This window comes from Stigmatopora argus, chromosome 19 (genome assembly GCF_051989625.1).
Source record: "Stigmatopora argus isolate UIUO_Sarg chromosome 19, RoL_Sarg_1.0, whole genome shotgun sequence".
In the NCBI taxonomy this organism is placed as follows: Eukaryota; Metazoa; Chordata; class Actinopteri; order Syngnathiformes; family Syngnathidae; genus Stigmatopora; species Stigmatopora argus.
The window spans coordinates 7091843-7113169 of record NC_135405.1 but is presented as its reverse complement, the minus strand read 5'-3'; the positions used below and the strand labels follow the sequence as shown (position 1 = coordinate 7113169).

General features: G+C 37.8%; 1 protein-coding gene across 1 annotated transcript; it reads right to left on the bottom strand.

Annotated features, from left to right (window-relative positions):
• Positions 1–5119: 5119 nt before the first annotated feature.
• On the bottom strand, positions 5120–16243 carry scara3 (scavenger receptor class A, member 3). The gene is made up of 12 exons (XM_077587296.1): positions 15876–16243; positions 10017–10052; positions 9853–9897; positions 9605–9724; positions 8233–8313; positions 8040–8149; positions 7695–7939; positions 7312–7531; positions 7105–7193; positions 6723–6915; positions 6456–6633; positions 5120–6381 (listed from the first exon to the last, which is right to left on the bottom strand). The coding sequence occupies exons 1-12, from the start codon at positions 15880–15882 to the stop codon at positions 5894–5896; spliced, it is 1812 nt and encodes a 603-aa protein (XP_077443422.1). The 5' UTR covers positions 15883–16243; the 3' UTR covers positions 5120–5893.
• Positions 16244–21327: the final 5084 nt, after the last annotated feature.

Below are 21327 nucleotides of genomic sequence, written 5' to 3'. Positions count from 1 at the left end.
TTATGAGACTTCCTCTCCAAAGAGTGAAACCAGTCCTTTCACACATAATTTAATTTTTGGTAGAGGACACCATGTTCCCCCAAACGCCTACGCTTCCCAAAACTTCACCCTCTGAGCAAACAACCCTCACTAATACTTTTCTTGGCCACTGTATCTTTTACTACTTTATGGCTTAATGGACAGGATATTGTTCAGCTCTGGCTTTTTTTGTTCTGTCATCCAGAGGAACACGTTTATATTCTAGATTGGAAGTGACAAATATTTAGTTGGCTGCCAAAGCTACGCTGGCCTTCAATCCTGTTTGGAAAACCTGAGTCATCATTACAGATGGTTGAGTCCTGCAAAGTGTTTAAGCATTGTGGGGGAAAAAGAACATGGGCTCCATCATGTCACTTAGGTTCTGTATAGTTCATTCTGCATCAAATGGTCCAATCAGATGGCACTTTGACATCCAGACAATTGATTCATTTATGCATACAGTACAATTTGATCCTATTTGGGTAGGTTTTGCTGCTTAACTGCCACATTTAATCAAATAGCATCCTACCGCTGCCAATTGACTGCTTTCCCAACCATTATTGAGCAAAACACCATTGTAATATTCTTTTTTTTAAACAGAAAGTGATCCAACTTCCTCTCCTAGAAAAAAAAATGCTATTTATTTGTATTTTGGTCAAACTTGGGAAGAAATATAATTGAGAGTGGTGCCATGGGTTCTGTAGACAGTTAGTGGTGGTCTTTAACATGTTGTTTTGTTTTGCAAGAGTTCCAGTAATAATAACCACACTACCTATGTACTTCTTTGTAGTGGTCTGGTCACTCACTCATACAAACACACATACACACACACGCACATATGCACACACAGACACACGATAAAAATAACAACCATCACGGTGGTCATCTCAACATCTGCTGGTGGTTGAAAATCCTGAATGAAGACCACACACCTACACACCCCATATAAGAGCACATACAGCCTAAAGGGTGACAAAATTCCTTAATAGCAATGAGCCCAAATGCCGACATAATAATGGCGGGATGCAAGGCTTGAGATTTTAGAAATACCACACATATACTCTAGAATAACAGCAATTGACAGTAATGGCATTACCTTTTTTGGGGGGGCAAAAATGGCTCAATGTGTTATTTGGCCAGCAAATCACACACATTTCTAATCTAAGAGTGATGAAACCCTTAGATTGAGAAAAACTCAAGACGTTTTGAGTCAAACATTTGTGCATTCTTATTTTTCTCCATCACATTTGCAGTTTTGTATCATGATCATCTTATCAGAAAGTAGGCAAAGCAATTTTGCCAGGAAAAAGTAATTTCACCCGCCATGTTTAGCTATTTTTCTAGTGCTATTAATAAGATGCCAAAAGAGATAATAACAATAAACTGTTTTCAATGCTATCTGCACAAGCTGATCATATAATTAATAGAAATGGACACTTTCGATTATAAATCTTGAGCCTATGTAACACATTGACCTATTTTAGATCGAATCCTCAATGACTTCACCAGAAAATCAGGGTGCTAATAAAGATGAAAATGTTCACAGTGAGGTTTTGAAAACATTAAACGTAACCACAAGAATAACAATTTTATTATCAAGTCTCTAGTGTGCTAAGGGGTTGGCAAACATTTACATGAAACCTCCCAAAGCATGCTGAAATAGATCCATCCAGATGAAAACAGGCACTTCAATGAGTTACAGATACAAATAGCTGAATCATTTCCAAATGTTCAATGGGACCCAGCTTTTGTTGACTTCAGCAGATTAAAGAGTGCATTCCGGCAAATCCTTAAAAGGAATGTTTGGACTGAAAAAGCAGAATTGGACGCACTGCACTATGCATAGGCCAAGATATTGTTTAAAAAGGAAGGGGGGAAAAGTTATACCTCGTAACATAAGTTTGGAATGAATTATTTTTGGAGGAGTTGTAAACAGAACAGAACAGCCATTAAATCACTTTTAATTCCCCCAAGACATGACGTCTCTTGGTTAATTGTTTTAGTCATGTTTAAATCTAAAGTGTTGTGTCTTAGAGGTTGCATGTATCAGGAAGCGACTTTAAAAACATCCCATAATAATCCAGAAAACAGTGTTGCAGCTGCTCATGTTTATATTTTAACCCAGAATTTTGATTCCCTTAGAAATTACTTACATACATTCTTAAAAGCTGCCATGCAGTGTATAAATAGATGTGTGCTATAGTTAGTTATACAAATAATCCCGTGAAAATGCTACTAGTGAGGTTTAGTTAGATAAGATGACTAACAAATGTGTCAAATAAATCACACAAAATTGAAATTGTGGACAGAGAAATGTAGTCTCTTTTTATTGGTTATTGCTAAACAGAAGCACTTCCACGTCACATGCAAAAAATTATCATTTTATATGAACCAGAAAAGGTTCCGCTAGAGTGCGATTAGATAAACAAACACAAATGCACCATAGTACATTCAATTCTTCACTTTCTATTCACATGTGTGCTCTTATATGTAATTAAACCTAATTCAAATAAATGAATGCATCACAGTTAGTTTGGTCATTGGTTACAGAATGTCAAAGACAAGTTTATATTTATACAGTACTGTATGTGTGGTTGCATAACCCAGATATATTTTATTTAGATTTGTGATTGTTAACATACGGTGGTGGAGCTGCTACACTTCATCAACAAGCTCTCACTTGGAATAAAACAGAACAGCGAGTGGGACAGAACACATACAAAAAAATGTCCAAAGGCGTCAGCTTGGTTGGGTGCAGCTGGGCTCTGTTATTCTAAAAAACACAGGGAAATGATTATTTTTATATATATATACACTAGTTCCATCCAATGCTCTTGATTTATGGAAAGCATTGCATTATATCATCAATGATTTATAGGACCATTTATTTATTTGCATCTGGTGGCCCAAATGTTGGCCTCACAGTTCTGGGGTTGAGGGTTCGATCCCAGGTTGGTCTCACTGTGTGAAGTTTGCATGTTCTTCCTGAGCTTGCGTGGGTTTTCTCTGGGTATTGCAGTTTCCTCCCTCATCCCAAAAACGTGCAGGATAGGCTAGTTGAACACTCTAAATTGCCCCTAGGCATGAGTGTGAGCTTGAATGGTTGTCTGTCTCCCTGTGCCCTCCAATTGGCTGGCTACTAATGCCCTGCATCATGCCCATCGTTAGCTGGGATAGGCTCCGGCACCCCACGACTATTTTGACTATAAGCGCTTTTGAAAATGAATGGATGAATTATTTGTGTCTAGTATGATTATTTAGCAATAAATCAAACATGTCTACACTTTTTGAGGGTTGAAGTCAACAGCAATTAATGACTTTAGGTGCGACGTTGAGTCTAGCTGAGGTAGTCGGAAAGTGTGAAACGACCAATCCACCCACTGAGAGTTTTAGGAGGGTCAATTTATCGTAAATGTGTCAATAGTGTGTTATTGCTGGACAGGCTACATACAATTCATGGGATTTTTTTCACACCTTTGTTGACCGTCAGCGGTGTAGTGCTGCAGCAGGTGTGATTTTTGTCATCGTTCACATACAAACAGAATAATAGCAACCTGGACTGCAAGTGTTGCTACAGCTGCCAAAGGAACAAGCTCTTTGGGGGCCAGTCAAGTCTGCAGTTAGCTCATGTCTTAGACTGTGGAAGTTTGTGTTTGCTCAAACACTTGCTTACTGAACTCTCATTATATACACCACATGCATTCTCAGTCCTCAATCATTTCTGCTAACCAAAGTGACATCATTTTTATTCATATAGCAGACAAAGTACCCCACCTCAGAAAACAGCACTACAAAAAAACATTACAAAAGTCTAAATGTTTCATTAACGTCGAAAACAACATTCTATTAGGGCACCATTAGAAAGTTTTGGTCCTTGAACACGTTGGGTGACAAATCATTAATTTTACAGCACATTCCAGCAACTCCAACAGTCTATCAGGGTTAAAGTGTGGAAAGAAAGAGAACTGACATGGTGTGATATCCTTCAATTTATAGTCTTACAAGCTTATTAAATGAATGAGCAAGAATATGCCCCATCAAGACCTAACAGCATTTCCAGAACCTAAATGGACACACATAAAGTACACATCATAATTGAATACACCCTCTTTGGAAAGTAAGATTGTAATCAAAGTCCCACTTGTTTTCAATATAACTGAATGTTAAACAATTCTTGCTGTGGTGCAAAAGGGAACATACCCCTAACAAAAACTGGCATGTGTAATATTTTGTAGGACCTCCAAGACTAATCAAGACATTTTTGAAGCATCGAATGAATATTTCCAGAAAATGACAATAGTATTTATTTTGCCATTCTTCAAGACAGACTTGTTTCTGTGGGAGAAATTGTATAAGAGTCCAGGGAATAGGATTATTAAACTTCAACCTCTTGCAATGTGATAATGTCAAAAATGTAGCTGCCAATACGAAAACAGTGCAGGGAAAATGAAAATAAGAAGATTCTTGCCAACCTAAACATTTGAGAGGTTTCCACCTCTAAGTTTCCCATATTTCTTAAGTGAACCTAAAATTGTGGCTGCCTGACAGCCTGAAATATGAACTGTTGCATATAACTCTAAGTGATATGACAGTTTCAAAATTCATGCAGTAGTTTAAGGCAAGTGGGGCGGCAGAGTATCGATTATAATGAAAAATAAATAACAGAAAATAGCTATGATTCATAAATGGAGATATCACGGCATTAGAGTATGATGGTTTGTCAGATATGCATGTTACTTTAGTCTACATTTATATTAGATTAGATTAGATTATATGAATATTTTTGTATTATTATATAATTTAAAAAAATCCATAATATTAACATTTTTGTGCAATTCTTAACAAAACCCCTTAAATTATGGTCAGAAAAGCTCAAAAACTTGACAGAAGGCCCTGACATGTGTTTTGTGTTATTATTAAAGCTGCTCCCTTTTCCTTCACAAGGCAACAATAACAATGTTCTGCAAGTCGAATACAAGCAAGACCACCCTTTGAATTTATTCTTTTATTGTTCAATGCAAGCCAGTTGCATTTCATGACAACAATAACTTTTATTCAAAAAGAAAACAGTATGATTCTGTACTTATAGTTTTATTTCTGTTATGTAAAAGATTTTTCCATATGTAGATGAAAAGTGATTTTCACAGCAGTAATACAGACTGTAATTACAAATGTAATAGGATTTGCTTCTGACTTTGCTCTATTATAACTACACTAATGTAAAACAATATTTCAAATTGTGTTTATGTTGATAAAATGCCCGTAGTTTCACAAATGTTTTCGCAACCATGACAATGATAGAGCTCAATATTGTACATACAGGTTTGTGCTACTCTCTAATACTAATGGAGCATGGTTGAATTATACAACATTTATTTTTTTAATTCTTCAATCTTCGGTTTAACACAACAAATACAAATTTCCTCTTCAGAGTTCCTGCTCCAAAAAGTCCCAAAATTACAATTTTTTTACCCTTAAAGTGCCATTACTCAGAGAAAGATGTTTTGACCATAAATGTAAACCCACTATATTTGAATGTAGGAATAATGCTCTTTCCCAAAGGCACCAATTTTTACATTCAATTTCAGGCACATTTCATCATGGCTCACTACTGTAGTGTATTTTTATCCTTAAAAAACACATCCGTTATTATATGTCTTGGCATGGTAATTAAAGACTAACCTGCATGAAACAAAAATGCAATGTGTTAGTTGACGCTCAATCTGTAGGTTGTTCTCTCTACCGTTGTTGAGAATCTTCGTCCTCTTCAAATATCCTGTTTTAAACAGGTCTTTCAGATTGGGTTAGGAGCAACTTCTTCCATTGTCTGTATGCTCCATTTCCCTCTCCTGAGTCTTTGTCCAAATTCAACCCTTTACTGTCTTTTAGCTCCATCAGCAGGCCGGTTTCTCTGCTGTGTGCTGGACTGATCATTGGAATATTGTACTCCTGGAGGTCCAGGGGATCCAGGTGGTCCAGGGGGCCCAGTTGGTCCTGGTTTTCCTTTGGGCCCTGGTGGTCCAATTATACCCGGTAGTCCTGTCTGACCCTGAATTCCTGCTGGACCTTTTGATCCTGGGATCCCAGCTCTGCCAAGCGGGCCCGTATCACCTTTCTGGCCCCTCTCACTGCGTGGTCCTTGTTGACCCTGGACTCCTTTAGGTCCTGTGTTTCCTGTGGGTCCTCTATTACCACTAGGACCGGCTTGACCAACTGCACCTCTGGGCCCAGAAACGCCTTTTTCACCTTGCGATCCACGGCTTCCTATTGGGCCTCGATCCCCTTTGCCCCCAGTCAGTCCAACAGGTCCTTTTGACCCAGTCTCTCCTCGGTTACCTTTGGTTCCTGGGGGTCCTGGAGCACCTGTTGATGGATGGATGCATGGAAGTGAGAGGGAGGTACGACATCGAGGTTTTCTCAAAGAACGCAGACTCTACCTCTCAATATAGTGAAGTTCTTCATCAGTTGGGTATGGTGAATATCCACCAACTTCATCTCCTCCATCACCATGGATAAGTTCCTGACATCCACATCCAAACGGACATTTAACAAAGTATTCTGCTGCTTTAGTGTGTCGGCTGAATTAAGAAGTAACAATACGCTGCTGTTGATGTACTGAAACATAAAGAAACAAAGGAAAGCCATCAAAATTTGATCTGTATAAACCACCAGAATAGCTTTTGCCATTTCTATGTAGACTCAACCTGCATATCTTCCAGTTGTCTGCTCAGGCGGCTTTGGCAGGTAGAGCTCTCAATGTTGATGTACTTGTACATACTCTGGACGTGACTGACAGTGGCATTGATGCTGGATGATATCGTGTCTATCTCCATCTCGATGGAGTTCAGGCGACCGTCCAATGCAGAAAAACGTTCTCCAGTCCGATTTTCGTAATACCTAACAATAATGAATACACTTTTAACTGCACTGCTGTAAAATCTGTTTCACATTAAGTCAATGTTTTTGGACTCTATATTTTAATGTTGGGTTGGGAATACAACAATTCAAAGTAAATTCTACCCTGTAGAATACAATTTTGAATGCAAATCCTCCATAATATGGATAATACTGTTCTACCAAACATACTTGGAATGGTAGTGGAGGTCATGCATGTTCTCCTCATGTTCATCCATAAAAGTTGTAACGTTGTCAAGTTGAACCTGTAGATTCATTACCTGAAAAGGACATACATAGTCAACGACATTACATTTCCATTACCACGATGCAAGCTATTAATCCCAAAATGAAGTTTTTGAAAAATAAATGCGGACACTAGCAATACAATACGCTCACCTGCTGACTAAGATCATAATACATCTCAGATGAAATTGAGATTCTCTGGTGGTCAGCAATGATGCTGTTTTGAAGGGATCTTAAGATTTGCGTGTTGGTGCTTGCATTGGATTTAATCATGCTCAAAACTTGACTGTAGTTCTGCCAGTCGCTGGTCAATTTCTGAAGGACCAAAGTCTCCTCATCTGATTTTCTCTGCAAGGCATCAATCCACATAGTACTAGAGAAGATGGAAAAGATAAATTAATGATTTCTTACAATGAAAACAGCTCAGATGTTCTGTGGATATGCTACAGATTGAAAGAACATATGCACAAAAAACTCCATAGTAGTTTTAGTCTAGAATCATGTCACAGTCTATTTTTTTATAGATTTAAACTCACCTTAGTGCGACTGTCGTGTTGATTTGCTGTGCAGTAGCTTTAACATCATACTGATCCTCTGTCAGAGTTTTCATTCTCTCTTCAGTTTCATGCAGCACATCTTTCCAGCCATCCACCTGGTCTTGGTATCCCACCAGCAACTGGTTTAGAAATTTAATGGACATAACTTGGCTTTGCATATCTGTGCTAAGCTGATTGCTAGTGGCTGTTAACTTGGTTTGAGTCTGAGTGGCTTGGTCCAGAACCTGAGTGGGAAACACCAAATAAATAGCCAGCATGAAATTTTGGTGAAACCATTTAGTTTATTCTACATTTGGATTTTAATTCCACTCTGGTCTATTGTACCTGCTCTTGGCCCAGTAACATTTTTTGGATGTCCTCAAACTCCTGCTTAAGCCGTTTTATCTCGTCACTATACACGTTAACATCCAGACAGCCGGAGCAGTTACTGATTTCTGAAATATCAAGTTTTAGAGTTATGATGCCTGAAGTCTGCATGAATAACAAGTGAGCAAAATAACTAATGGAGAAGTATTACCATCCATGACTTTTTGAGCCCGTGTAATCTTCTTATCATAGGCTGACTCTTCTTCAGAAAGATAGTCAACCTTTCTAAACACTAAAAAAATGATATTGGGAAACATTCATCAATACACTTTCTAATTGTAGACAATGACAGACTACACTTGATAACTTCTGGATTTACTTAATACTCGAGTGGAGTTTGTAATTTTCATCAATTGTTTTTCTTATAGAGGGATGTGCAAAAAGGACACAATAAAAGTGAGGCTAACCAAGATCTTAAAATCCATTGTAACTCGGAATTCAATAAGTAAAAACATTGGTATTTGTCTAACTAACATCAGCGAGTTGTTAAAGTAATCAGTAGTAGAAATGAGTAACAATTGTCATTTCAGACAAAATTCTGTTTTTTTTTTACATTGTCCAACAAATGCAGCTAAATGTTGAGGTTTATGCAGCTGCTCAGTTGCAAAAATCCCCCATGAATATCCCAAAAGAGTGCTACAGTTTGTACGAATGAACAGTGAGTATTGTTAAATATTTTCCGCATCATAACTGCTGACTCAAGGGAGTGATGCAACTCCACGAGCCCGTATAAACGTATCCACATGTTGTACGCGCCACCTGTTTGCGCAACAATCGTATGGCTCCCACGAAACATGCTTTAAATTGATGAATCAGCAAATGTTTTAAATGTTTGCTCTATGATATAGTAGTACCCGGAAAAAATCCACACAAACTCTGTACAGGAAGGTGTGTTATCTGGGATCGAACCCTCAATCTCAGAACTGTACAAATGAATATCTTAGGGATAAACTGCAGTCAATAATTCTGAAATGCTAGCTTTATAGGGAAAAAATATACAGATATATAAAGCGCAATAATGCATTTGTGTTGATTCTCCTTTGGCTTTGTTGTAGCTTCTGTTGAAACCATTTTTCAAAAGAAAGACAAGGTGGTGATAGTATACAAAAGTAGTGATTTTCTTATTTTTCTTATTGAGCCACTTCAAAGTGAAAACCGCTTGTGCACATGCGCCTTGTATTACTGTTTATCTCATTTACACTTTACTTGAACCAAGCCTCACGCAGGAGCAAGTTCTTAGATTTCAAGTCAGCGCCGAGATTCGGTCTCTCATGTGAGATTTGACTCATGGTAAATTATTCTGATTTACTGCTCTTTGAGCCAATAAAGAGCAGCTCCTATGTACAAAACATCTGTTGGCCTGCTGCAGCTGTCAGGTAAGAACATGTTGGCCATTTGTCTTAACGGGTGCGATAAGAATCAATCATTATTAATTCCTCTCGTGAAAGCTTTAATCTGTGCTCTGTGACTACATCATGGATCTTGTATAATTGTTTCTAATTAAGCAATCCATCTTAACTCACCAAGTGAGGCCAGCACTACGACAGTGATGATGAGGAATGCTACGAATGCATAAAGGATTTTGACAGCCATTTGCAGTGAATGGCCTTGCTGGCATCTCACACAACCTCCTCTTGTGCGACCTGGACACATCATCATATGAATCATCAGTATTTATGTTTCAGATCAGTGATGCATTGCTCAGATAGTTTTATGTATAAAATGCAGCATATGTTTGTTGGAAATACGCTTGTGTGCATGTGACCATCACCTCTGAACTGATGAGTTTCCTCCTCTTCTCCATTGAAATCCTCCTCTGTAGAAATCAAAACCAGTGTGTCATGTTTATTTTACACATCCGCTCAAAATGAGGGTTGACTTCCTCTTTTTTTAATGATGCAACCGGACAAACAATGGCAATTTTAAGATTATTACCTTTAAAAAGCTGGTTCTCATATCCTCCGTAACTGTCTGCCAAGGAGAGAAAGATGAAAGAGGTAAGTCTACTATTGCCATATATCAAAAAGAGGTTGCCCCATTTTGTATGCTAAAATTTGCCATATTCACATATGAGATAAAACGCTAAAGCTACGTTTAATAATGTTTTACATCACGCCTATGCTTCCTTGGCTAATAGGTATTGGAAAATCACCATTCCTGATTGAATTCCTTTTTTCAATAACTCTATTGAACATGACCTGCACAGTACATTATGTGCATATGTTGTCAAGTAAGGAAACGTAGAGCAGATTTACAAGGAAACGTTAAATATTTTCCAAAGGAGGGACCGGCATCCAATGAAAAAGGGGTTATGGTGCTAAATTGTAATTATGTAATGGCTATAGTCACATTGGGAGTCAAAATAGAAGAAAAAAGTTGATTATTGACAGGCATAGGTGTTCCTGCCCATCAATTGATATAGAGAATGTGTGCCGCCTAAATACTCACAATATGTGCTTCGTGAAGGCCAAAGAGGAATATATGAGTTTCAAATAGGAGCAGGCAGACACAATGGGTGACTTTACAGTTGCTACAGCTTCTTCTTTATAGTCTATGACTTAATTCTATGTGTTACAAAGCATTTGTCATGATGTTGACTACATGGTTATGACAAAATTGTTGTCCCCAACGCAATCCTTAGTCACTTTAAATGTGGGTAAGCCGGACATGATGGAAAAAGGAGAAGGGGGTAGGTAACTCTACCCAAAAGGGTATACTAAAAAGTTAAAAGGGATTCTGACCTCCAAAGGAAACATTTTATGTTATAGTGTGTAAGCATTTCACCCAGACCCCCCCTACTTTGGTGGTCTATATATTAGTGAACCAGCTCGGAACCCTTTGATGTGGTCTTCGGTGTCTCATTTGCTTGGCATTGACTACAATGGTTATACATAATAAGTGACACTGTCAAAGTGTAGAGGAATAAACTCAAATTATAACATACATATTTTAATACAGCCCTACAATGTAGAATGTTGCCAGCAAAAAAACAAAGTCGTGAATTAAGATTAATGTTAAATCTTGGCAGTAATTATATAAAGAATATGGAGATGACAGTCTAAGTGGTGTTCTGGCTGGTGCGCCAGTATTATAAACAACTGACTCAACTCACCCGGGGACACTACTGCAATCAGTCAAGTTGTTGATTTAAAGTCAACCGAACTGCTACTTTAGATCAGGTAGCTCTTAAAGTGTCTCGCAAATGCAAACGCCAGAATTTTTGTTTGCTTTCTGGTTCTGGTGGTCGTTCGAGCTACTCCTTAACCCAAGCACTTAACTATTAGAGTTATTTGGACTTTCCACAAAAATTGAAAGTATCAGCACATTGTTTATAACCTAAAACAGCATCCACCCTCAGATATTTGTCTGCTCTGCCTTCCCACCGTCCACTAAACCAGCTCTTTCTCCTTTGCTAATGTTTTCATTGCTCCCTACGGAAAAAAAGGGTTCTGCCGTCCGTCTCACTTTAGTGAGGAAGCAGACAGGTCCAACACACACAGGGCTGTGCTGAGCTGACAGCGGCACAACAACACGGCACTGCAAAGTTACACCTAAACAGTTAAGTCACAGCCAAGCCACGTGTAACCACTAAAATATACTCAGCTCTTTTTGAATAAGAGAACATTTGCCTGTAATTGAAATGTACGTATGGCATAAGCCCCTTAAATATGAGACTCCTCCCTTGTTGGAACCATTAAATTATTGCATAGAAAGTGATGATGCTGCGCGATTTCATTTATTTGCTATGTAGATGGTTTGGATCAATTTGAGGATGAAAGAGTATTAAGCGATTGAGTTTTAGCAAAAAATTGTACATTTCCACCCAAGTTTTACTTGACTGGATTTCAGTTGGCCTCATCCAATACCTTTGGCTATAAACGTAAAAAACATGTCTAGTTTTTTTTATACTTGACACATAACATTATGTATTAAACCCGCCGTTGTGCAGAGCAGACCAAGCCCTGATGTTGTGTCCAGAGCATGGATGGAAAACTGGATAGCGAGCAAAACAAGTGCACAATTTAGCCTTGAAATGACATATTGTACGTGTTAACGTTTTAACACCAAAACTGAAAAATGTCCGTTCCAAAATCTAATAAATTGAGTCATTTCCTAATTCAAATCTGTACAGATGCCGGATACAACAGGGGCCAGATAAACCCAATGAGAGAACAAGAGTGTAAGAGAAAAGCCACATGAAAGCATGATTAGCTCTCATCTCTGCTCTGGACAAGACCACTAAACCCAAAAACATTATATCTGTCATGTGACAAGCCTTTTGCGTGTATCGGAGGTTTTGATGCTACACCGTAATAAAAAAATATTTTAAAAAGAGTTAACAGATCACAAAACTGTCTTATACACAGTTGCTGAAACTTCACTTGAAACATTTAAAACAAAATTCAGTTTCTACTGTTATTGCAAGTGTGTATCTGGTCCAGATGGTGTTCTGTGGCTGTGAAACACACCTAAGAAAATATCATGGTTGGAAGAACGTGAAAGCAGGCAAACTCCATGAAACTGTAAACCACAACAGATGATACAATGTCAAATAAACTAAAATTACACTTTATGTACTTTTTATATGGAATCTCAAGTCAATTAGAGTTAAGTAACGCCTGAACTTCAATGATTCTTCTTCGTTTCCGGGTTTAAATAAATTTGGCTTGACTTGACATGATTTAGAACCCTTTGACTGGAATGTGTCTCTGAAAAACAAGGACAAATGTTTGGAATTTGTTGCTCTGTTAAACGAGACAGGATTTTACGAGTTAAGGTTTTTGTGACTTTCAGCTTGCCCTCTCAGGAGGTTAATACCATTTTTTAACACCTAATATAACTATAAATGCATGTTTGTATGGAACACAGTGTGTAATTTGTTCATCCGCTTTAATGTCATTAGACTGGATTGGGAAACAATGATTTTTTTGTCGGAATAAGATATAGCAACATAATTTTGGACCTGTGTTGTTAACATGTTTAATCAAAAATATTGACACTTTAGTGTTCTCTACATAAGTTGATGACATTTTATTGATATTTTCCAAGCTGGAGAATGTTATTGAAGGACCTTGCCAATGTGAGGTCATAAATTTTGTGCAATACACATCTTTCCCCACTCTTTCTCCATGCCTCGCAATGACTGCACACCTGTCGATCATCCAGACCCCCTCCCAAACGAGCCCCCTCTGTCCCTTTGAGGAATGTATGAGGCAGCATATTTTTGCTCTGGTTGAACTGGGCTGGACTCACTCTAAGACTTTGGAAAACCACGTTAACAGAGCTGCTGTTCTCTTTGGCTGAGGAAAACACTGTATATGTTCTTAGATTTCATAGTCTGTCCAGCCATATGACTCCGGACTACTTCACCACCTCCCAGAATCTCCCAGAGCCAAATGAACGAGATGGCTTTGATTGCTAGTCATCAGTAAAGTCGAATCCAAACACAATATCACTTCATGTGAAACAAGGTATAATCAGTTTGTTAGGAACAACCGGATTGGAAGCACTGAAATAGCAACATTTAGATTGCAGAATAGGGCAATTATGCTCAGGTATTCACATGGTATATTATACTCCTGCCTGTGTTTATACTGCTAAAGCACAGATGAAACATTCGGTTTGGGATTGGAGAAACATCGTGGTTGGGTTGCCATGGTTATAATTATAACAGGAACTGGAAAACATACACAGGTGTCCTACTCCACAGGATACAGGATGTCGAAAAGAAGTCGGAAAGAACGTCGGGATTTACTTAAAGATACATTAATCATGAGATACAATCCATCTGTATGGATTCCAAAAATTCCTAATAGAAATTCCAATTTTCTTATGATGTGAAACAGTTTGGAAAACATTGGATTGATCAAAAATGCGCTGTCGGCTTTTCATAAACATTTGTTATGTCAAGCGGGTATTTCAAAGCAAAGACTGACTTCAAAACAATGGTGGGGTTAGGTGGGATTTTTTTCCACTCTTCATTTATTTTATTGCCCTTATTCTGAAAGAGGATCCAGTACACATTTCCTCCATTCCTCAGACAATATCTCATCCTCTAGAATTCTATTTAACTCAGTGGTCCAAAGCTCCACAGATGTTTTAAACAAACCATCTGCTTTTTTCCTTTTGTCCATTCTCTTTGGTGCCTTTTGTAACTTGTCATTTTTTCACTTCCCGGTCTACCACAATTGCATCTTCTAGTCTTCCTTCTCTTTAATTTTCCTTATTCATCAACTCCTCAAAATATTCCTTCCATTGAGCCAGCCCCTTACTGGCACTAGCACACACATTTCCATCTCTACCTAATTACCCTAACCTGCTGCACACCCTTTCTACACTGTGTTTTTCCAAACTGTTTAGATCTCTACTCTTTCTTTACAGTCCAATCTGGCATCATGTGCATCTTCTTTAATTTCTTCATTCATCTTCTGCTAATCCTCACAATGTTTGCGGGGGTCCTGGAGCCTATCCTAGCTAACTATGGGCAGTAGGCAGGGGACATGCAGAATTGATTGCCAGCCAATCGCAGAGCTTTTTAAGTCTTTACTTTTATTTTGCCTTTCCTTAGTTTTATCTTGCTGGTGTGTTTGAGTCAACTACTTTATATAATTGATCTAATATTCAAAGAATTCATTGGGAAATGTTAATGCTTACTACTGTAGCTGATGAGAAACGCCCCCATGGCTCCTTATATTCTTTTTTTTTAAACGATGACACAGGCTTACATCATTTCACGCTGTTGGGCCACTTGTGGTATCTTCTCCAACTTCCTCACCCCAACTTTTAAGTTTCTGTTGGGCTTTCAGTCAAACCTCAGTGGCTCAGCACAAAGCTGGTGTGGGAAACATGTAATGTGGCTGCCCTTCTCTAAGCCGCCTGGCAAGCTTTGCCTTCATACCATGTTGTTCCAAACCTTATGTTCTCCTTTTCCCTTGAAGACGAGTCAAGAAAGTTGAATTTGTGGGAAATTTGGTTCTGGCACAGAAGACTTTTTGTCAAAGTATGGGAGATCTAATATGCTAGCGCATGCATAGAGATTTAAAAAGCTGACAGATTGTAATTTCCAATCCAACATCAACAAAGCTGTTCTTTCTCAATACTGGAGATGTGAAGCTTATGTGTAGCAGATGCAGGTGCACTTGCACCTTATGCTACCATATAATACAATTGATTTCATTGTCACCTTTGGAGCTACTCTGTTAAATAGCCACTAATTATTTGAACTTTTAGATTATTTATTTAATATCACCATACTTTTATTGCCAGCTTTGGATGAAATACAGGATATAGCCTAACTGGTTACCAGCCATTTGCAGGTCACTTATTATTTTAATCAGTGTTTCCCAAGTGAGTAGAAGTGTGGATAACATTTAAAATGGAAATTTTCCTGGCACACCACCAAACAAAATTGGCAGTGATATAATATATGTTATTGGCATAGAAAGATTAACAAGATACTCTGAATTAATTTGATAGTTATTTTCTTAATTGGAGCAATAAGTAAAAATGGAGGGAAGTGTGCGTCACTGTTTCATGTTTGAGAGTTCAAATCTGGGCTCTCCATCATCTTATGTGGCTTTTGTATGCTCTCATGAAGGTGAAGTATCTGAAAAGAAAATTCCTTCTAAAGTGCTCAAAACATGCTAATTCAAACCAGAGGAGCCAGGATTCCAACGGAGAAACTGTGCCAACCACATTTACCCCAATTGCTACAAAATACACTGTCATCAGGATAATGCATATTCCATTAATGTATACACACACCTATTGTTTTATGTCAGAAAGACACTTTACCTTTCATGATTCCTCACTTAATCTTGCTGATGTTCAGATTGACTTTTGTGGTTTTGGAGGTGGTGATGGAGCCGCCTCCTCTCTTTGTTTCCACACAAAAAAAATGCTCGGGTTGAAGCTAAAGTGTGTTGCAGGTTGAGGCATTGACCTTCATTTTCCAGGTGCCCCTCCAAAATATGGAGAAAGTCCAAAAGCTCCTCAATGTTCTTCCACTCTTTACAAGAGGCTGTAAATCAAGCTAATCCATTTGCATCTTAAATCAGAAAGAAAAAAAAGAGGTAATTTAATAAAGGTCTTATTATTAGTCCAGCCACAATTATAGTGTTTCAAGTGCCAAAAGCGCCGCAACTTGAAGTTCTATGCTCTTATCCCTCTCCCTTTCAAAGCCTTAGGAGACTAAAATCTCTGCAGAATGAATCCATGTTCCACTGTCAGGGGGAGGGAGAAAAACGAGAGAGCAAGAGAGAGAAACAAAGCAACTGGAAAAATGAGGGAGGGCCTGGAAGCAAGGGGTAAAAAAAAAAAGAAAAAAGGGAAAAAAAGAAAGCAGGGTCCGTGTGTTTTGTGGCTGAGTTAATGACTAACAAATGTTTGGACATGACAAGAATGAGCACCTTGAGTACATGTGGCCTTGGAAAATAACACTAGAAAATAGCTTTTTGGGGAACACCTGCACATACCAAAACCATAATTCAAACCTGGTTCTATTCTCAATTTGCAGTTCCAAAACGGGCGGCAGGTGCCATTAAAATGTCAAGTCACAAAGAAAAATGGTAACAATAATGGAATGTTGGCTTTCTTTTGTCAGGCCAGATAGTTTAACAGTCAGAGTTATCTTTGTTTTTGTTTTTTTAGCTATGACACCAAAATTCATTTTTTTATTGATGTTGGAAAAACATTTGTGTTTCCCAATGATACAGAAACACTATTCAAGCTGTTATAAGTGTTATTTTAAGTCCAAATTTTCAAAACTAGAACTATTTAAAGGCAATGATGGCTAATGTATTATTTAATTTTAAGAAATACACCATACTTATTTATACATCAGCATTTTTGTGTTGTACGAGTGCGTTAAGTTGTGCTGTTAATGACATTGAGGATGGGCGGGTCATTTAGGATACTCACATTTCATTGGCTAAAGTAGTACCAGGATTAATCAAATAACTTTACTTAAGTATTTTCCTGCTATTACATATCAGAACAACAAAATGAGTTTTTTTTCACTTTATTAAACCACATTATTCCCACTAGGACTGACCTTTTCTGTGAATGTATTAAAAAAACACACAAAATTCACTTAACCATGGAAAACTATTCCCCAAAATACTAGCGTACATTCTTTGCAGTTATTATAGCCAATAGTGTTTCACTGTTACATCCTTTATGGGTGACGTCTGCTTCCCTATATACGCAAAGCAGAAATGTATTCAAAGACAAACATCTCTCAGCTGTCTTTTGATCACCAAGAAATATCGTGTCGCGTTTCTAAATTAGTACACATTCCAATGAAAACATGCTCACGCATGTCGCCTGACACAAAGCTGCAGCTAAACTGATACCAGAATCTGTTTTTGAAGTCCATCTGGAGCCGATCAGCTGCAGCTCAGTCAATATCACCCGTGGGGGCCATTAAGCCTGCTGATAATTGCACCGTGTGCCATAGAGGCGACTCATTAGGACGTTCTTTTTGCATTTGTGCTGAAATTCATACCATCAGTTAAGTCAGCCTTTTGCCGATGCTCATCAACAACCATGCTGACTGTTTCAGTTCAATGGTCGGCCAAATGGATAAACATGTACACAATATTTTCAACCTTTTTGCAGTCATTCTCAAAAACCAGGTTGTACAGGTAATGGTGAATAGGGCCGCAACATTTACTCAATTTGAACCAATGTATTAAATAAGCACAATGGTATTGAAATAGTTAAAAAATTCCAAAACAAGGTTCAGTATTGTTATCGTTTTAGTATATCATTTTTTTTAAAGGAGACATATGAATGCATGAAATATTTTAGGAACATTTTAGTGCAAAACAAACCAAAAATGCTTTGTATTTTTCATTGCTTATGGTGAAATGTGTTGTGTTAAATGTGCATAAAATGTCATTTATCCAAGGCGCTTGAATCAAAATTTATGGTAGACATCGTTATTTCGGCAAAATATCGTATCATTGTCCAAAAAATTATTATCATATCATTATGAAGTGATCACTTAGATATTTTAACGATTTTGCACTTTGTAAAAGCTGTGGCTTCATTGCGGATTTTCTCAACTTAATCCACCACCACTGTCCTCTCAACAGCCATATATTTCCTCAAATATATTTATAAATATTTATATACATATTATATTATACAAATATTTATAGTTCTATATTTATGTTTCTGTAATGATACTATGAGGGCTGTTTGAGCACAAGTTTATTTAATATGTTCAAGCTACAGATGTCATGGAAGTAAATAACTTTCAAAATAAGATTTTCTTCATTCTTAATTATTCTTTTAAGGGGGTTGAAGTTTAAATGCAGGAAAAGGCAGATGAGAACTACTACTTTGTACTGCCCACTGACTTAGTGATGATCTAAAGGTGTGCCTTAACCCTAAAAGCTGAGTAAATAGCTTGAAGTTTCTGACGGTAAAAATACACAGACTGTGTCACCCATCTGGACTCTTTCACATGCACAAACAGACACACAAAAATGGAGCAAACCAGCATTTTGCAGTGGGTCACGCAACAGATTTTCAGTTTAGTCACACTGGATCTATGGCTAGTAAGCCATTGACACCAACAAATGCAAACTCCAGATGTGTTTAAGCTTCTATGGCACTTCAAACTCGAGCCATTAAAGGCACACATGTATGTCGTTGTAAAAGACTGCGTGTATTGAAGTTGCCTTTTGTCCTACTTCAGAAATTAAGATGTTAAGTATTCCAAAAAAAATACTAACTTAAGATATATTCATCCATTTTTTTACTTTTACTGCTGCAAAAGTTGTGAACATTGTTCATCATGCATTTTGTACTATATATACTGAGGGAAATCTCAAATTCACATTATGGAAAATGTGAGTCTCAAGATTACATAAATGCAGTACAATACAGAGTAATAAGGAGCAAAGCTTTTTTAATGATCTTTGTATGCCACTGTAAAATATGAGGACATAACAAGAACGCTCCACAGGAGGGCTGAACTGGTAGTAGAACCCTGAACGTCACCACTTTCCTTTTCTGATGTTTAACGTGAATTTATAGATTTAATTGTGAATTTTCAGGCCTATGCATTGCCAAACGCTGTAAGAACTGGAAAATGCTACCATCTACTGCCTCATTTGCGAATAACGTCCCTGGTAAGTTTTTTTTAGGTGGAAGTTCTGCAAATGCAATAACAAGTTTAAAATCTGGTTTGTAGGTGGAATTTACTGGACCATGACACATGCTGCCATTTTTGTATTTGTATTTCTATTTTGTTACATAGTTTCACAGATACAACTGCAATTGTGTTTACTAAAACTTCTCTATTTCTCGATTTATTGACTAAAAGGTCATACAGTATCTCATCACATCTCATTTTCTGAACTGCTTTATCCTCATTAGGGTCGCGGGGGGTGCTGGAGCCTATCCCAGCTGATTCCAGGCTGGAGGCAGGGCACAAGGAGACGGACAACCATGCACATTTCCACTCATACCTAGGGGCAATTTAGAGTGTCCAATCAGCCTACCATGCATGTTTTTGGAATGTGGGAGGAAACCGGAATACCCTGAGGAAACCCACGCAGGCCCGGGGAGAACATACAAACTCCACACAGGTGGACGTGACCCGGATTTGTCATACAGTATGACAAAAGGAAACAATTTGTACTATGATACTACAAAATTGCTTCCATTCGTCATTTGCAAATTGCAAATACATTTTAATTACATTTAAACATGTCATACCCTTCATGATTTCCTGTGCATGCAACTTCTTGCATTGAATTATCATTTTTAGAATATGCCTGTGACATTTACTCTTCCATTGAGGGTGTATTCCTCTAGAAATGATTGTGGTTTGTTATTTTTTACTGTAACATTTAAGAGAAACAAGCTGGTTGCATTATTAAATGTTGAGTCATCATCATCATCATCATCATGAATCCAATGTTTGTGCCTACTTCTCTCTTCAGCTGCCAGTAAATTACGACATTTCTGGAAATAAATCTCATCACGTAAAGTAGACTCACGAACAATAGGAAATTCTATTTTGGTTTTCAAAATAAATATTGAAAAGCAATTGATGTTCAAAACCACAAGGGCTATTAAAAATAGGAAAATGTGTTATCCTACAAAAAATATATAGTGATAACCAGTAAAAAAAAATCTGTTAAATGATCAAATGATTATGATAAATTAGGTGTTATTAAAGGCCGCCTGATGGGGTAATGGTTCACTTGTCTGACTTCCATGCGGGCAGGCCTGGGCTCGATTCCTGCTAGTGGCGGTATGATTATGAGTGTGAATGGTCGTTTTTAGTCTAGGGTGTAGTATGCCTTTCGCCCAAGGTCAGCTGGGATAGGGTCCGACACCCCCCGCAACCTTTACGCGAATGTGCGGTATGGAAGATGAATGAACGAATGAACAGTTCTAATTACTACATTGAAATTCATTGAAACTTGAATTTCAAAAAGAAAATAGCACATTTCATTCAGTTATATAAATGTATTTTTTACATTCAATTATGTATTTAAGAAATGTGTTTTGAATCTTGAAACAAAAAAATAATACCGTTTTTAAAGTAAACCGAATAAGAAATGGATATACTGTTAAGGAAAAAAATAAATAAGTTCCAGTGTGTATTTTGTATCAGAAAGAATCCAGTGTACATCCATCAACCAAATTAGAATGAATGCATGGAAATGATCATTCGTTCATTTTCTGAACCGCTTTACCCTCACTAGGGTTGCGGAGGGTGCTGTAGACTATCCCGGGCCAGAGGCTGGGGACACCCTGAATTGGTGGCCAGCCAATCGCAGGGCACAATGAGACAAACAACCATTCATGCGCACACTCATACCTAGGGGCAATTTAGTGTGTCCAATCAGCCTACGATGCAAGTCTTTGGAATGTGGGAGGAAACCAGAGTGCCTGGAGAAAACCCACACAAGCCCATGCGTGGGGAGAACATGCAAACTCCACATCGGTGGACTGACCTGGATTTGAACCCAGGACCCCAGAGCTGTGAGGCCGATGTTCCAACCACTCAATCCTCCAGGCCGCACGTTGATCATTTACATATAAATGATAAAGATTCAATATTATATTTGATTGTTAGCTTTTAAGTATGGTACCTGTGCCCCTTATCAAGATTTCATTTTTTAACTTAACTTCTTATATTAATAATGCAGCATACTGTAACCACGCTTTATTTTGAAAGTATGGCCGGAAAATCCTTCTTTGAAAGGGCACTGCAAAAAAA